The sequence below is a fragment of the Malaya genurostris genome, chromosome 3, assembly GCF_030247185.1.
Source record: "Malaya genurostris strain Urasoe2022 chromosome 3, Malgen_1.1, whole genome shotgun sequence".
NCBI lineage: Eukaryota > Metazoa > Arthropoda > Insecta > Diptera > Culicidae > Malaya > Malaya genurostris.
In genome coordinates this window covers 19,210,756-19,229,043 of record NC_080572.1, presented here as the reverse complement: position 1 = coordinate 19,229,043, position 18,288 = coordinate 19,210,756, and the positions used below count along the sequence as shown (strand labels likewise).

At 35.8% G+C, this 18,288-nt stretch overlaps 1 protein-coding gene across 6 annotated transcripts in view; it reads left to right on the top strand.

The window, feature by feature from the left end:
- The window catches only part of LOC131439035 (MOXD1 homolog 2-like), a 234,757-nt gene that overhangs the window by 71,641 nt on the left and 144,828 nt on the right, over positions 1-18,288 (top strand). For all 6 annotated transcript variants that reach the window (XM_058609537.1, XM_058609536.1, XM_058609535.1 and 3 more), the window contains one exon: positions 13,332-13,756. In XM_058609537.1, the coding sequence (XP_058465520.1) occupies positions 13,451-13,756 (306 nt within the window). In that variant the 5' untranslated portion in view covers positions 13,332-13,450. The remainder of the gene's footprint in view (positions 1-13,331; positions 13,757-18,288) is intronic.

The window sequence follows — 18,288 nt, the reverse complement described above, 5'->3', positions numbered from 1 at the left end:
ATCCGGTTCCGATTCTTATGTGGTAAAGTGTGTTCAATATTGTACACCGTCACTTAAACCGGCGAAACAAACACCGTAAAAACTTGTCTAAACTGAACTCGAAAATCCACAAATCGATAGCCATTATCAGTAAGCAACTAAACAAACCGATTTCGGCTATCCTGGTTCCCGGTCTCCGGTTCAGGAAGCACCGAAAATAGTGGTTATATATATTCCAAAATGGATCTCACTCACTTTTCTATGCGATGGTTAGACCGATTTTCACAAACTTAGATTCAAATAAAAGGTCTCACGGTGCCATACGGAGTTCCTGAATGTCATCCGGATCCGACTTCCGGTTTCGGAGTTATAGGGTAAAGTGTATTCAATATTGTACACCGTCACTTAAACCGGAGAAACAAAAACCGTAAAAAAAATCTAAACTGGTCTCAAAACTCTACAAATCGATAACCATTATCAGTAAGCAACTAAACAAACCGATCGCGGCTATCCTGGTTCCCGGTTTTCGATTAACGACGGGATAAGATAGTCATATGCTCAAAATTATATTTCACACACTTTTCTCACAGTTTGCAGAACCGATATTTTTAATCTTAGGGTCAAATGAAAGGTTACGTCTTATGGTCCTTATGGTGTAAATTACAGCATATTTTCGAATTTTACAAAAATGTAAACTGTCGTTTAGAGTACGATGTCGAAATCGTATAAAAACTTCAAAATTTGAATAAAAACTAGTAGAGCTTGTACGTCATGTTAGTTGATGGCCGTACGAACCGATTTCAATTCTGGTTCTCGGGTTCCGGTGCTGGAATTATATATAATAGTGAGCCCACTTCGTTTTCTTAAGGATAACCTAGTCGAGCAAAACACTGTTTCATCCTGCATGTTATACTAGTTAATGCACAAACAATCCCTTGTTTTTTTCAAAACCGAAGAGAAACATTTGAAGAGAATACTACAGTATTATATGTATATGAGAAAGGCATCATTACATCACTAGGTGGATTAAAACAGGTTTTTTTGTATATATCACCCTGTAATTCCGAAACCGGAAGTAGGATCCATATGAAACTCAAGAAATTTGTATGGGACTTTAATACCTTTTATTTGAATCCAAGTTTGTGAAAAACGGTTCAGCCATCTCTGAGAAAATTGAGTTGCATTATTTGTCACATACACACACGTATGTATGTTTGTATGTATGAGTGCAGGGCTTGTTTTTCACTTCTTTCTAAGGGACCCGCTAATGTACAATTTTTTGTCTCTCGTCCACTATGTTTTAAAGAGAGAATATTTAAATCATTGCATTATATTTTACTAAACTATTTGATTTTTAAAGTATGAAACTACCTTAAAACGTAGTATTTTAGTAAAATATATTAGCAGAGCTTTTCATCAGTGTATGTTGTTATAAAATAGTAACTTTTGTTTACAACTTACGTAATAAATTTTTAAGCAGCTTCCAAATTTGGGTGTTAAAAATTCCAACTTATATACGGTTGATGACGGAAAAACAGGGAGGATATCATCAAGATTGATATCAACATTATTCTGATTTGTTGGTCTAATTAGTTGATGATCAAAGTCAATTACGAATTCATAAATATGCTGAAAAATGCCTAGATGAGTCACGATATTTTCGAAATTTTTGTCATGGGCCATGCGTGTTCTCGCGTGCTTCCACAAAAAGCCCTATATGTATGCAAGATGTATGTATGTATGTATCTATGGATATATGTATATATTTATGTGTGTAAATGCATAAGACACAAACATGAACAATTTAATAAAATTTGTTTGAACCACCACAAAAAAACAGTGATCAAGTGGGTACCATAACCTAGGAACGTCTGTGTTTTTTTTTATATCGTTTATTTATACCCGGCTTCAACGTCTGTGTGTTGATTTAAAATAGAAGCTCATAGAAGCAAAACTTACAAAGGGCCCAGTGTAGAACTAAAGCAAGGGACTGTTACCACTGTGAATACTTACAAAAAAATAGTACATATGTAACAAAATTCTCTACTTCATTCAATATCTTCTCATACTTCTCAACAATGTTTGAGCTACAAAAACTCCCCATTGTACTGATACAAACCTGAAATAGTTATGAGATCATGTACAGTATATACAAAAATAAATGCTATATTTTATTGTGATTTATAACTGCTATTTGTTCGATGAAAACAGGGTTTTTGAGTACAATTACTAATGAATACCGAAATACTAATGTGATATTTAGGTAAACTAGTAGTGATATATTTTGTCAAATACTAACCATTGTGTCTGTATTCGAAATATATTAGGTATAAAGTACTATATATGGTGGATGATGCGGTGAAGAAAAACTAATGTATATTGCCTTATGAAATAGACTCCCCACATTTTCAACAGAATATGTTTTCGAATAAAACGAACTCTCCCCACTCACCAGTGCAGTAAAACTTCATTCAATTCAATTGAAACTGAATGTGGAACACATTGACAATCTCTCCACTGCAGTAAATTTCACTCTCTGACACACACAATGTTTGCTAACGGCTTGAACAAGCAGCATTCAGTTCATCAACTCGTTTCTCTTCAATCGAGGCTCAGTTTAATTACCGTCAGTTGATCTCTTGAAGTAACAAAATATCTCTTTCAATAGTGTGAGAGCGGCCTTCAAATGAGGTTCATGTAAGCATTCGAGTTGATTCAAGATAAGAGATGAAAGACTAATCAGATAGCTGAAATATCAATCACAGAATACACATAAATTAATTGTTTCCTCCTTCAGTTTTTATTTTTAATAATACTTTACTCCATTTATATTTCTATTCGTTCGAACCTGCTTACTACCAAGAGCGAAGACAATGAAGCAGCTATACTACTTGACACTTGAAACTGAGCAAGCAAAACTTCAAATGACTATGTACGATTATTCAACTGACGATGATTTCTGGGAGCTTCACTTGAGAATGGCAGCAATAGTCAAAAGAATTAGTAGGGATACGCTGACTGTCAGCGACCATAAATTTCATTTTCATGTTATATTATTCGATTGAAAATGAAATTTTACCGCACTGCCGCTCACTATGTTGGACATCAGCCAAGCCAGGCCAAAATAGTATCGGATGGTAAATAGATCAATCGTACTCAGTGGTTTTACATCGAATACGAACTAGTACGAACTAGTTGCACGCAGAAGAATTGAAACATTTTATATTTTCTGGACTTGGTTCGAGAAAACAAATCAGTAAAAAGCAGTTTAAAATACCACAATCAACTCAAATACTCAACCGTATCTATTTTCTTCAATTTCTTCTGCACTACTTCGATAGATCGGTGGTCTAATCATAAACTTCAACTCAATAACGAGATGAGTGAGATCAATATATTTGTAGGAATATCTACACCGTCATCAAGTCAAGCGATTGCGAATTTAAATCGATTTTAGTATCGCAAAGGCTTTCTAGAGGCTTTTGCAATTAAAAAAGGTTCAAGTGTACTGAACAACACTTTTCAATACCAGCTGAAATGGGACGAAAAAAGTTGTTTTTAAAATTGTCTAGCAAGGCCCATTAGGTTGTGGTGAACTCTCGAATTTATTGGTACTTGTTTCCAAAAGGATGACTGTTGAAGATATAATCCATGTTCATGTGCTCATTTGTTGGGGAGAAATACAACAAAGCTTGCTGCGTTGAGTGTAATATGTGATTTGATAGGAATGACCGGGCACAAAAAAACGTGTCAATCCTCAAGTGTCCTTCAGTTGCAGTTAACAGTCGCAACAAAATCCGGAATGACTTGAGTAGGGTTTTGTTTCAATGTGTTCACCTTGGAGTGTTATCAATTGTCTTTTGGTTGAGTTTCAATTTGGAAAATGTTTTGAAACTAGATAACATATTGGGCCTTATAAATAAAAGTAAAGTCCTTTGTTTGCAGTATCTTCTCAAAAACAAAGTCCACAGAGTAAAACGCGATTTGCTATGAATAAAAAAAACAAGTTCGAACATGTAGTTATGCTGCTTTCGAATTTGAGTATTTACTGCATGCCGTATCGCCACGGAGCCGGAAAACCTGCATAAGTATGCACAAAGCAAGAAACGTACTTACTGTTGCAAAAATGTCACTTGGTTTAATTTTTCTACTTCATTTTATCAGTAAACACACGAGTAGCAACCTCTGGAGCTACCTACCGAAAAATTGTAGTAAATACTACATGTTCAAATGTTGTTGTGTAGTAAAGTCTCTGATTTTGACAGGAACGTGATCCACATGTAGCATTTACTACCGAAATTCAAGTATTCTACGTTTTATTTATACGGCCCATTAATTCAACTTTTGAAATAGGGTACAACAAATATTATTCTTTGTCTATAATTTTAAATATGAATTTTGTCGACGAATTTAATATACAGAAGAATGAAGTACATATTAATAATATTTTCACAAAAAAATTCTGGTGGTTTTGAATACTGCATTTCAAAATTATTACTACGATCCACTTCGTCTTCTTGTGAATTCTGAACTACAGTATCATGCAATAAACTGCCACACTTCATTATTCCATATAATTCCATATTCATAGCTTCAACTCTCCAATAGAATCACCCCAAGCTGCCGGTCGCGCTATCAGAAAGTAAGGAAGCATTGCAGTTAGCAGCACCACGACAGTCCCATGTCTCGGTGAAGTCTTTATTAGATCGTGACCCATTTGTCGGCCTACCTCGTGAACACGTTCGAACATCTGAACAGTCCAAACAGCCTGTATCTATCCCATTACGATAATACCTAGTAGCAATAATCATCTGGATTATTGCTCGGCCGAGCTGCCTCCGGGGCAGTGATAAAATCAAATGTCCTGCCAAATTCCATTTGTTGTCATCCCTTCAGAGCGCACATCCCTACAGCACCCAATTTCGTCCTCATGTGATGGGATTATTATGGAACGATTTACTCGAATCTCTCGTAATATGTAGTTTGTGCCGAAGAGAGTTATATGTGCTGGTTTCCTAAAGAACGACAAAAAATAATCAATTTTATCCAGGCGAAGGACTAGGATAGCCATAACTGTGGCATTTAAAGATAGTATCGTTGTACGAAAAAATAACGATTTTAAATTGCTGGTGTGCAGTGATATTCAACGGATCCAAGTTGAAAGTGGAGGAACTCAAATGTAAGAATAAGTATTAATATTGGACGTCTAATACATTCATTTTACAATATTAGTACGAAATTTAATGCATTTGATTGATAACGTTAATTTAATCTTTTCCTTTTTGCCTTTCTCATATAGAAAGGTTATGCAACCACTTAAAAAACCGACAAGTGTCATATACCATTCAACTCAGTTCATCGATCTGAGCAATGTGTGTGTGTTTGTATGTGTCAAAAAATCTCACTAGGTTTTCTCTGAGATGGCTGCACCGATTTTGACAAACTTGGATTCAAATGACAGGACTTATGGTCCCATACAGAATTCCTGAATTTCTTCCGGATCCGACTTCCGGTTCCGGAGTTACAGGGTAAAACGTGTTCAATATTGTACACCGTCACTTAAACCGGCAAAACAAAACACGTAATTTTTTTTTTGAATTTGTGTCAATACTACGCAAACCGATAGTCATTATCAGAAGGCAACTAAACAAACCAATTCCGGCTATCCTGGTTCCCGGTATCCGGTTCCGGAAGCACCAGAAATAGTGGTCATATATACCAAAACGTATCCCACTCACTGTTCTCAGCGATGCTTTGACCGATTTCCATTTAGATTCAAATGAAAGGAATCACGGTCCCATACGGAAATCCTAAATTTCATCCGATTCCGACTTCCGGTTCCGGAGTTATAGGGTAAAGTGTGTTCAATATTGTACACCGTCACTTGAACCGGCGAAACGAAAAACGTAAAAAATGTTGTAAACTGGACTCAAAACCGTTATTTCCAATCAAATGATAAAATGAAAGGTCTTATGGTCCTACCAAAAATTACTGCATATTTTCGGATACAACATTAAAATCGTCGTTTAGAATGCGATGGTAAAATTGTATAAAATCTTCAAAATTTGAATAAAAACTAGTAGAGTTTTTACGTCATGTCATGGCGGCCGATTTCGATTATACCAGTTCTCGGGTTCCGGTGCCGGAAGTACATATAATTGTGAACCCACTTCGTTTTCTTAAGGATGACCTACGCGAGCAATGCGCTTTTTCATTATGTATGTTATACTAGTTAATGCACAAGTTGGTTTCTTATAAAAATCGAAGAGAAAATTTTTTTTTATTTTTATTTTTATTTTATTTTTTAGGAGCAAGGGAAAAGCCCGCTGGAGCTGAGATCTTTGTTCTCCTTCTCCAGCAGGCATAAAACCTTCTCATCTTTGTATCAACAGATAACATTTGTCCAACTGATACATAACGAAATCTTAAATTACCCTTATTTAAACTACAAAGCTAGCTAACAACTATTGATATCGTCTAATTATCTAAATAAAACTAGCGGGGAAAAAATCGGAGATAACGGGTTTTAATGGTGTTACGAGATAGATTTAAATCAAATTCATTAGAGCAAGTATTGAATACGCGACACATACTCGAAAACGGTTCATTAAAGCCATAGTTAGTTCTAGCACGAGGAATTCTGAGAAAGGGATTAAACCGCAAATTACGCCGATGAATGTCAAAATTTAGCTGTTGTAGGAGATCTGCACAATCAATTCGAGATTGGATGAGGTCCGCGACGAAAACAGCTTTCAATGTATCACGGCGGACAGATAGCAAATCGAGGTGTATGAGCCTACAACGATCTTCGTAGCTTGGGAGATTCAAGGGATCTCTCCAGGGCAGGCGACGCAAAGCAAAACGAATGAACTTGCGCTGAACAGTTTCAATGCGCAGCTTATCAGTTTGGTAATATGGTGCCCAAACAACAACAGCATACTCCAGTGTAGAACGAACTAGAGCGCAATATAACGATTTCAGGCAGTATATGTTATTGAAATTCTTTGAGATGCGAAAGATGAAACCTAGCATCTTGAATGCCTTAGAGAGGGTATATTCTATGTGACATTTGAAACTAAGTTTTGAATCCAATAACACACCTAGATCCTTAATTGATGTCTCCCGTTTTAGTACAGCTTGCGAAATAGTGTAATCATACGTGATCGTGGTTCGTTTACGAGAGAAAGAGATAACGGAACATTTAGAGGCGTTCAGGACCATTCTGTTGACGTTGCACCAGTTGGAAAATACATCCAGCTGTGACTGCAAGAAATTTGAGTCTTTCAGATCTTTGATGAGATGAAACAGCTTGAAATCGTCGGCGAATGATAGCTTCATACAATGCAATGCGAAATTCAGATCATTTAGATATAGCAGAAATATGAATGGTCCTAGATGGCTTCCCTGAGGAACGCCAGAGCTCACGATGAATGATGTAGTAATGCAGTCACCAATTTTCACGGTCATACTACGACCAGTCAGATATGATTCCATCAAATTGAGAAAAGGGCCGCTAAATCCAAGCCTGTCGAGCTTTGCAATTGCTATTTCATGGTTAATCTTGTCGAATGCAGCAGTGAAATCTGTATAGATGGCATCAACTTGATGTTGCGCTTGCATAGATCGAATGATATATGATGTATATAGAACAAGATTTGTAGACGTAGACCGTTTAGGCATGAAACCGTGTTGAGTATCAGATATGTAACTGGAGCAGTTGTGAGTTATGAAGTCCAGGATTATTATTTCAAATAGTTTTGAAACTGAACATAATGCAGCAATTCCTCGATAGTTTGAAATAAGGGATTTATCCCCTTTCTTATAAACGGGAAAAACGTAAGAGTTTTTCCAAGATTCGGGAAAAGATCCAAGCTGGAGAGATAGGTTGAACAGTTTTGTCAAAGGTACAAGAAGACTTCTGCAGCATTTTTTCAACACTAATGACGGAATACCATCAGGGCCGGAACTTAATGATGATTTCAGTTTCAAAAATGCATTGTTAACGTCAGCAGTCGTAATCGTAGGATGAGGACCAAACGATGAACGGAGTGGAACATTGCTGGTGGCCAAGAGAATATCCTGCGTAGACAAAGTTTCTTTGGAGAAAACACTGCTAAAGTAGCTGCGGAATAGGTCACAAATACCAGAAGGGGTCGAAGCATCCAGTTCACCAAAAACCATATGAGTTGGTAATCCCGATTCATTCCTCTGATCGTTGACATAGTTCCAAAAAAGTTTGGGATTATCTTTAAGATTATTTTGGATGTTGCGTTGGTAGTTATAGTAAAGCGCCTTATTCAGTCGTTTATAACGGTTGTTAACAAACACATAATGTGATCTTAGTTGAAGAGAAGGATGCTTTGTAAGTTTTTTTAAGGTAGACCTTTTTTCACGTTTATAGCGTTTTAGAAGTGAGTTTGACCAGGGAGGATAAATTTGTTGACGACACGTTTTCTTTGGAACGAACTGGTCAATTGCATAAAGCACAATATTCGTCCAAACTGTGGCAGCGATGTTGCAGTCGTTGTCCGATAATAGCGAACACCAATCAAGTGATAACAGAAACCTATTCATCGCCTCGAAGTTACCTTTCTTGTAGTTGTAATAGGTAGATTCTGATGTAGTGTTAAATATTAGTGGCGAAGATTCCATTAAAGAAATATGGAGAGGTGGGTGATGACGACAGAGTTTAACCAGCGGTTCGGGGGCTGCATCAACTAAACAGAAATTCAAAAGCTCCTGACTGGCAAAACATAGATCCAGAAGGCGATGATTGCTGTTGTAATGATCATTCAATTGAACTAGACCAGCAGTGTTATAGTCGTCCAGTTTTGAATAGAATACCACAATATTAAACATGAGAAAGGCATCATTACACCACTAGGTGAATTAACACAGGTTTTTAAAATTAAAAACAATTTCAGAAACCTCGTGATTTTAGTTTAACTATTTATCAAACATATCGGATAAGTTTGGTCAAATTACCGTAACAAACAGTATCAGCGATAATACAGTTAAACATAATCATCGAACCCTTTGTGCTCTCAAACGAGGTATGTCGAAATCAGTTGCGCCATTATCGAGAAAACTGAGCGGATAATGTGATAATGCCTTTCTGTTTCTTCGAAACAGTCTCATAAAAATATTTTTTACCTTTCATTAAAATATTTTTTGACACTAATTAGGGCTCATATTTGACACCAATTAATTATAGTAAGATTGATTCGAGTGGATAACAAAAGCATGCTTTAGCGTTTATGTCACATATTCGGCATCATTTCTCAAACTAAGCACTTGACATTTCTGCTGCCTTTTTGCATGAGAAGAGTGATGCTAATATGAAATACCCCTTCTTAATCCATTCTTCTTAGTGGAATCTGATGCCAAAAGTCTTAAAATTGCATGGAACATCGAAATTTCATGTCATCTCGAAAAATTTTTTGACTCCCCCCTATAGTGATTTTTCAAGATTATCAATCAACCGACGAGCAGCAACCCTTATCCATATCGGATTCAGCTCAAATTTTTCATGGGGACTTTTTTCGAGGTGCTTAAACTTTTGAGCACTACTGCTTTGCGAAATTAGGAATGATTCCAAAATATTGGCATCCTTATATATACCAGAGCGGTGTGTTTTGTCGGTTACGTCACTTATACCATAATATCTCCCGACCCAGAAGTCGCAGTCATTTAATTTAATTCGAACTTCATCAATGGCCCAATAAGCCTAAGCTTGTTTAAATTGGATAAGCCATCTCTGAGAAAAATGCTCGTTAAAAAAATTCGTTGAATGGTGCACATACATATACACACATACACCCACACAGACATTTTCCGATTTTGTCAAGCTAAGCCGATTGGTATACAATACTATGAGTCTTCGAGGCTTCATTCGGTAGCCGATTTTTTCAGCAATTCTAATACCTTTACCTTTTCTATAGAGAAAAGTAAAAAGATCGGTTAACCGGTTGCTCATTCGGCTATAACCCCGGAACTGTAACCCCACCACATTAACACTTGATTCATAATCGAGTAGTTTCCAAACGAGCCTAAGATGTCTGAATCAAAAAAAGCTATCATTCGATTATTTCACCGGAACGAACCTTTTAAATGACCCCAAGTTTGAAGAATTCAGCAATAAAAATGAAAATAAAAAAGGAGCATGAGGTGAACGATGTCGATTTCATGCCGAAAGAACTCAACCCCTCAAACATACAGAACTTCGCCCAATAGAGCAATACTAGGTCATTATAAATGGTTGTCTACTAGAACAACTAAAAATTGAGAAGAATGCAGAAGAAATAAAAACATGGGTTAATATGCAAAAAAGTGGCGATCCCTTATAGCTGTGGATAAAGCCAAGGTTTGTAAATTCAGGAATAAATTAAATGAACGATGAAGTAAAAGTCGAATAAAGTGTCCTGCAAATAGCAGAAACTTTAGTGAGTCATATTGAAATGCTAAGTGACATAACAGTTCAACATAAATTGTTATGCACTGAGGAGTCAAAGACGTAATGTCAAATAAAAATAAACTCATTTTGGTTATGTTGGTCCATGAAGTACGGATCCGAATGCATCGTTAGAATGAGTCCAAAAATGCAGTCCCTCTTCGCAGACTATTTCAAATTCTTTGATGAACTCCTCCATTAGTTGGAGGGATGTGGTTCATGAAAAATGGAACCAGATTTTTTACCAGTTGCGCTATGTTCATTCTCATGAATTCATTAAGTTATTCTTCTTCTCTAACCATTATTCGAATGATTTTCATGATTGAGCAATAAAAACTAACAAGATGCGACGGATGAGGGATCCTGAAATGAAGATCAAGACGCTATTATTTCCTAAAACAAAAAGTAACCATTTTGCTTTACCTAGAAGTGGTGTCAGCAAATTCGACATCGGAAATCTCTGGCAAGTGTGAACGTGTGTATATTCGTGTCAAAAGGAACGCTGGGACGATACTCACACACAAAAGAATAATAATAGCAGATAATATTTTCACAATTCCACCATTCAAGGCATTATGAATAACAATGTCACGAGCGAACAACTCAAGTGAGTGTTTATTCATTCGATCTAAAGACGTATTTTCGTGAAAGAGATTTGTCGGAGTGAGGTGTTGGGGGCTGAGTTTGGGAAATGCTCTCCTATAATGGAGCTTGGACTAGAGGTTCCGCATGACAGGAATTTCCACCTTCTATTGTTGTTCGAAAGCATCCGAAGTGGAAGGCGAAAGCCGCACGATAACTTGTCGTAACAGCTCCCGTCGAGAGGTTGGCCTATTGTGTTGAAGTCGAGGAGGCTCTGTTACAATTCCTTCAGTAAGTGTACCTAGTCGAAGAAAAGAATTTACTCTCGACGCAATCACGAGGAATTATGTATCGTTATAGTTATATAAGATGAAGATATTTTTACTCGTTTAACTGCTCTTCTCTGCTAGGTACCTTTCAGCAGTCTACAAAACGATATTAAAGATAACTGAGCACAGAGGGGCATCGAACTAGTAGTGTGTTGGCGTCTGGGTCCAATGAAAAACTTTTCCTTTTGTTTCAACAGTTTTTGAATCGGCTGCAGCTCGCAGGTCAGGACAATTATATGGATAGTGCTATGATCCTACGCACACCAAGAATCCTTCCAAATTGGGATTCGAATAAACATTAACTGCCTTACAAGACCAGCGCCTACAGTCTCAACCACCGACCCGGGTAAACATGGAACCTGGGAATGGTTATTAAACTTCATTCCGATTTGAATGAATCTTCAGTAGCAAACCAATTATTTCTCAAGGATGGGGAGATCAATCAATTCGTCTGAAGTTCAGCTTTCAAAAAACGCGTAAATCAATGAATACTGTTTTAGGTTTTTCTAGAGAGGAAGTATTTATTTAGTTATTTTCAAATCCGACGCAACACGTCCTAAGCTACCCACAAATTAAACACGTTCAAAAGTTTTACGCGTGAAACCCTAAACATTATCAAGTTATAAAAGCTTTGAAATTTCAAGACAAAAGAAAAGAAATTCCGTTTCTAGCCTGGGGTGCACTTAAGACAACACAAGATGAGCGGTCGTAGAAAGAACAACTCTACCACGAAACTTTGAACAAAAATCCCGGGATTCTTTCGGCGTAGATTAAAAGATTTTATTATTTCTTTGTTCATTGAAGCAAAAAGGTGTGAACGCACGAACCAAACCGAACAAAAAGAAAAACAGGCTCACAAACCAAGCCATGGATTTCCTCAATTTCGCATATAAACACAACATATGAAAGAAATTCCGGTGTTTCATTTTTCGTGCAGCTTCCTATTCACATAATCATACCCACCTCATTATCATCAACGAAGAGAAACAAATGCTATACTATCACAGTTACCAAGAACAACAAAACTCAACTGAAGATAGATTTTTGGTTCATTTTTCTACTTTTTTTGTAATTATATGGTTTCGCTTGAATATGTGGCAATATTCATGGAAAAATGAGAAGCGTTTGAAATGATATCACTCGCTTACTAAAACGCAGCCTTGCCTGCAGTTCTAAATTATTTAATGGGATTCATGAGCCACTTTAGGCAAACGAAAGATATTTTGAGGAAGGTTTTCAAATAAGTACAGAACGGGTAGATGGAAAGAATACATTGCAGCAATAGAGTTAAAATAAGGATGAACAACAATTTAGCAAACAACTCTGATTTTTAGAAAGCCAGCTCAAAACATTCAGTAGTTTCCCAACATATGTTCTGCATTCGCTCAATTCAGCACAGTGATGAAGATCAAGCTTAAAATATTTCTACAAACTGGAAAAACTTTACTTCCCAACATTCATTGCACTCTTTGGTAGAAAGCGAAACACATAATTACGTCAGATGATATGAATTAATTACAACGGCACTCATCTCGGCTCCAGTCTGGCACGCAAGTGCATTGGACTGCCCTGCCTCTGGTCCAGCTGGTTTCGTATCCGTTGTCTATTTCTACGCCATCCATGGTCTTATCAGTGTCATACGTTTTGCGGCGCTTGCAACCCAGAATTGCCGTCCAGCTGACATACTTACAGCTGTTTTATCAGAGAAAGAACGAGAGCGTAGGAGCAGTGGTGGAATAAAGTAAAAATTATGTTTCTAGATTCTGTGAAAAGAATGCAAAAATATGGCTCTGCAAAACGGAACACGCTGCACCGTTGGACTATGGCAGAATCTCAAGAAGATACATTTAATTAAAGCTAATTTATGATAGTACTTCAGAAATGAATAACTTTGTATATGTGAAGAAAGACAAAAGATGTAATTAATAATTTAGATAAAAATAGCATGTTTTATGTATAAAACTAACCGGAGCATTTCATCTTTTTTCCAGATGACGATTGCGTTCGTCTCATCGCGGTTGACAATCGAAGTGAAGGTGATTCTCGATAATTTTGGCATATTTTGGGTAGAGTATTCCGAGTAAAAAATCCACAAATCTAGTGATAACAAATGAAAGCATATCATGCTATAATGAAAATCTTAGCTAGGCAGCAAATCACCAGCCTGCGGAAGTGTTGCCTGTGTATGCTAATAGTGTGGTGTAGTGCGTTGCCGGTTACGGTATCCCAATGGGATCATATGATGGATTTCGATCACAACTACAGGCTGCTATGGACTTCCAACAATCAGGATATAACATTCGAGATACAAGCAAGAACGCTGGGGTATGTGGGTCTTGGATTTTCACACGATGGTACACTGGCCGATTCAGACATAGTAATCGGATGGATCGATCAGGGGCATGTACTATTGCAGGTAAGTCCGAGTGAAATACATATCAGATCGATTGTTTTTGTTTTGTTTTGCATAAATATGCAATATGGTGAGTGTGAAACCAGTGGCTCGATTACTGCGGAAATTAAATAATGCTACGAAAACACATTCAAGTTAAAGCTGTATGAAAATTCGAATGGAAAACAGCATTTTCAATATACTTTACAACTTACTATTCCCTGCAATGTGGCTGCACAGATAATTTTTTTTCTTTTACAAGCTGCTTCGTTAGTCTTACTAACGTAGTACGTAGCCTTTGTTCCCGATCAACAACAATATGTTCTATAGCTAAATTGCTGGACATGAATCTTTTAAATTCATATTACTCAATAATAAAATGGTGATCTCTTTCAAAGGAAAGTTATTAATAAAATTCCAGATCAAACCAAAATTTGAGATCTTTTTTTAAATGGAATCAGACCGATGTTTTAGTAGAACTTTTCCCACTTTAACGTGAACTATAAAAACAGTTTCATAATTTTTAAGTTATTAAGTTTACCGTAGTCTGTAATATTGTGTGTTTTGAAAAGGCACCGCATACCTTTAAGTTTCTGCTAAAAAATATTAGAAAATTTTACCCATTTATTGAACTGACCTCAATTCAAAAGTAATTCTAAGAATAAAATTAGTAGAGTAAAAAACTTCTGAAGCATCAGTCGTAGATGAGTGCCAACTTGTTGATTTTTTCGTCAAAGTAGATTTTTCATCTTTGGTGAGTGTTTCTAGCTAATTTAAGTGCGCTGGATAGTGATCGTTTTCAAGATATTTATTTGTGTTATTTGAAATCAAACCGACGCGGTGGCACTACTTTTTGGTGGGGCAAAAGTGATCACTAGATTCGGTTTCTTGTTGTTTCTTACAAAAAAAAATATGTTGATTTTTTAAGCTCTACAGCACTTTAAGGTTCATACCAACGAAATGGTTCAGAAATCCCGAAATGTCGGGCATAATCGATTTTATATTACCGATGATGTATAGACCTTTCTATAGCATCGGCAACACGAAAGATGAGCGAAGATTCCAAACCATCGAATGATATGGATAAATCCAATCAAACCGATTCCGGTTATCCTGGATCCCGGTTTCCGATTCCAAAAGCTCCGGAAAATATTCCAAAATGAAACTCACCTACTGGCTATTCAATAGAGAAAGTGTTCTTTCTAAAAATAATCACCCGATTTATCCTTTACAAAACCCGACAAAATTTCATATGTGGGGATCTAGGTGAACAAAATGAGTTTCAACGTAAATATCTTCAGCTTTTCGTAATTTCATTTCAGTGTTAATACGATTTTGTGATAAATAACCATTTCGGTTGAATAACTCTTTAAGTAACATAATTTTTTCTGCGAAATTTACCTTTCCGCAAATTATTTTTTTTCGGCGCAAAAATCTTGCCCGTTTAAGACATCAGTGCAGTAAAACTTCATTCAATTCAATTGAAACTGAGTGTGGAACACATTGACAATCTCTCCACTGTAGTAAAATTCACTCTCTGACACACACAATGTTTGCTGACGACCCGAACGAGCAGCATTCATTTCTTCAATCGATTCTCTTCAAATCAAAGCTCAGTTTAACCACTGTCACTTGATCTCTTGAAGTAACAAAAAATCTCTTTCAATAGTGTGAGAACGGCCTTCAAATGAGGTTCATGTAAACATTCGAATTGGTTCAATATAATAGATGAAATGCTAATCAGATAGCTGAAATATCAATCACAGAATACACATAAATTAATTGTTTCCACCTTCAGTTTTCATTTTCAATACTTTACTTCATTTATAATTCTATTCGTTCGAATCTGCTTACTACGAAGAGCGAAGACAATGAAGCAGTTAGACTACTTGGCACTTGAAACTGAGCAAGCAAAACTTCAAATGACTAGGTACGATTATTCAACTGACGATGAATTCTGGGAGCTTCACTTGAAAATGGCAGCAAAAGTTAAATGAATTAGTAGGGATAGGTTGACGGTCAACGGGCATAAATTTCATTTTCATCTTATATTATTCGATTGAAAATGAAATTTTACCGCACTGACCGTCATAAAATGCGCGCAAAATTTCATCCGCTTCAGTTGAACGAACCGTCGCACAAAGCATAACAAGAAAAACCGACACATAGAAACCAGAACTTTTTTCAGTGATTGAGTTCAGTGAGCTTACCTCTCGTTATGTTGGCTTGTAAAAAAGACTAGACGTAATGGATTTTGAATCATTCCCATTATTACTAGTTATATATACCATTCAAAACTTTTGGATTGATATATTCTTTTAATTTTTCTTTGAAAAATTCTTTTGAAAATCTATGTTAAATAAAAATAAGTCTTTTGTAATTATCAAAAGAAATTACCAAACCATAACTTGAATTTTTTCCAATTTTGAAAATAAATTGATTTTCAAAAACGTTAAAGGGAGCTTCCGTTGAAGGGATGTAGGAACTGTCATCATAATCTGCGGAATGTTGAGTAGCTGTCATTGAATTAATTTGTATTCGAGACAATGCATCAGTACTATGTTAGCTTGATGTCAGAGTGAAAGCGTCGCATTTTCCTGGTTTATAACGTAATTCATAGTCATGCTCTTCAATTAAAGCTTTCCACCGTTTAAGTTTGGCATTATAATTTTTTGGTAAAAGTACAAAAGTAAGTCGTTGGTATAAATTCTGACTTATTACCATATATGAAATTTCTTAGAGAATGCAATGCCCATACAATTGCTAACATCTCTTTCTCATTTGTAGCAAAGTTTTCTTCTATAGTAGAAAGTGTTTTGGATATAAAAGAAATAGGGCTTTCTCCATCATGGATTTCTTGAGATTGAAAGCATCGGTCGTTAACAAAAAAGTTTTACTGAAATCTGGAAAAACTAAAACATCACTTGAAGAAAGAATATCTTTTAATAAGCTTCGAGGGCATGGGTAGCATTTTGAATATATGGGATTGTCATCACATGTCCGGATTTCCACTTTTTGTTTTGTTGTAAATGATAGCTTACCGTCAACTGGCTGAAAAAGGTCCTGAAAATTTAATAATATTTCCCGTAAATGTTTTCTATTTGTGTCTTCCAAATGCGAATCCCTGATTTGAATTTGATTTACTTCCTGTAATTGATGCACTAATAATGGAATAGAATTATTATTAATAATTAATAAATTATTTTTTGTATCAATAATCGCTACCATTTCTTTCAATGTATCATGTCCAATTATCGCGTCAAATGTTTTTAGTTTTTCTATGTGGTAAAATTTAACATTAATATTAGAAAAGGGTTTAAAAAGTTTAGCTTGCGAGTAATTGTAAATTTTTGTACTTTCGCCAACGGAAGATACATAAAAAGCATCAATCACTGAATGTGATATTTTTGCAAATTTTGGATGAATAAAATTTTTATTCGATCCAGTGTCGACCAATATTTTCAATGGTTCATCACGATTACCATAAAAAAATATGGTGACGCAGAAAAATTCTTGAAAATATGTATTTGAACAATATCTTTTTAATGACATATTATCATTTCCTTGTGACCAAAATGGTATTTGTTCGACGAATTGATTTTTGTCTTCTTAATCGTTTGATTCTGTTTGAGTGTTGAATTGTTTTGGAGCCTTGTTAAAATCCGAGGGCTTATTAGCAAAATTCATTTGCTTTGATCTGATAGATGGATCAACTTCCATAGGCTAATTATGTTCTTTTTATCGCATGCCAATTTATAGTCACGTTCGAATTTACCAGGGCATTGTTGGCTTCTCCTCGAATTTTTCGCCTAATTGATTTTTGTTCAACTGTACTCATAATTTTTTTTTTGTTCAACTGTACTCAACTCATTAGGTTGATACGCTTTGACTAAGTGATCCACATCTCTGATCCAATTACTCAATTCATTTGAAATTCCCATAAATAATGGAATTTCTTTTATCAGATCTGGTATTTTTTTCTATGCATGATGGATCAACAGGTATCCATTAATTTTAATTTTATTACTATACCAAACTTATCACTACTTATGACTATTTGCTACAATGGTTGAATCTATACTGATTCCGTTGGACCAATGCTCCAAGGGTTCAAGCTCTAGGTTATTGTTATTCTCACCAACTAATGTTATTGTTTAGACTGCCGGTTAGATTCTCACGAAGTTATGTTGATATTTTGAATTCTTGTACCGTTTGCCCATGTGTCGTAATTGTTGTTGTTGTGCTCCTAGTTGATAATTATTTAACTTAAAGGCTTAAACATGCTTTTATGAACTACTCGAATCAATCATACTATAATTAATTGATTTTTTTTTTCATAAATACGTTTATTTCATAGGCAATATACATAAGTTTTTCTTCGCCGTGGCATCTACAATACATAGTACTTTAAACCTAATACATTTCGAATATCCTATTAGTATGTTGGTATTCATTAGTTAATCTAAACACTGTTTTTATCAAGCGAGTTGCTATTATAAATTACATTAAATGAAATACATTTATTTTGTACATGATCTTATAACTATTTCAGGTTT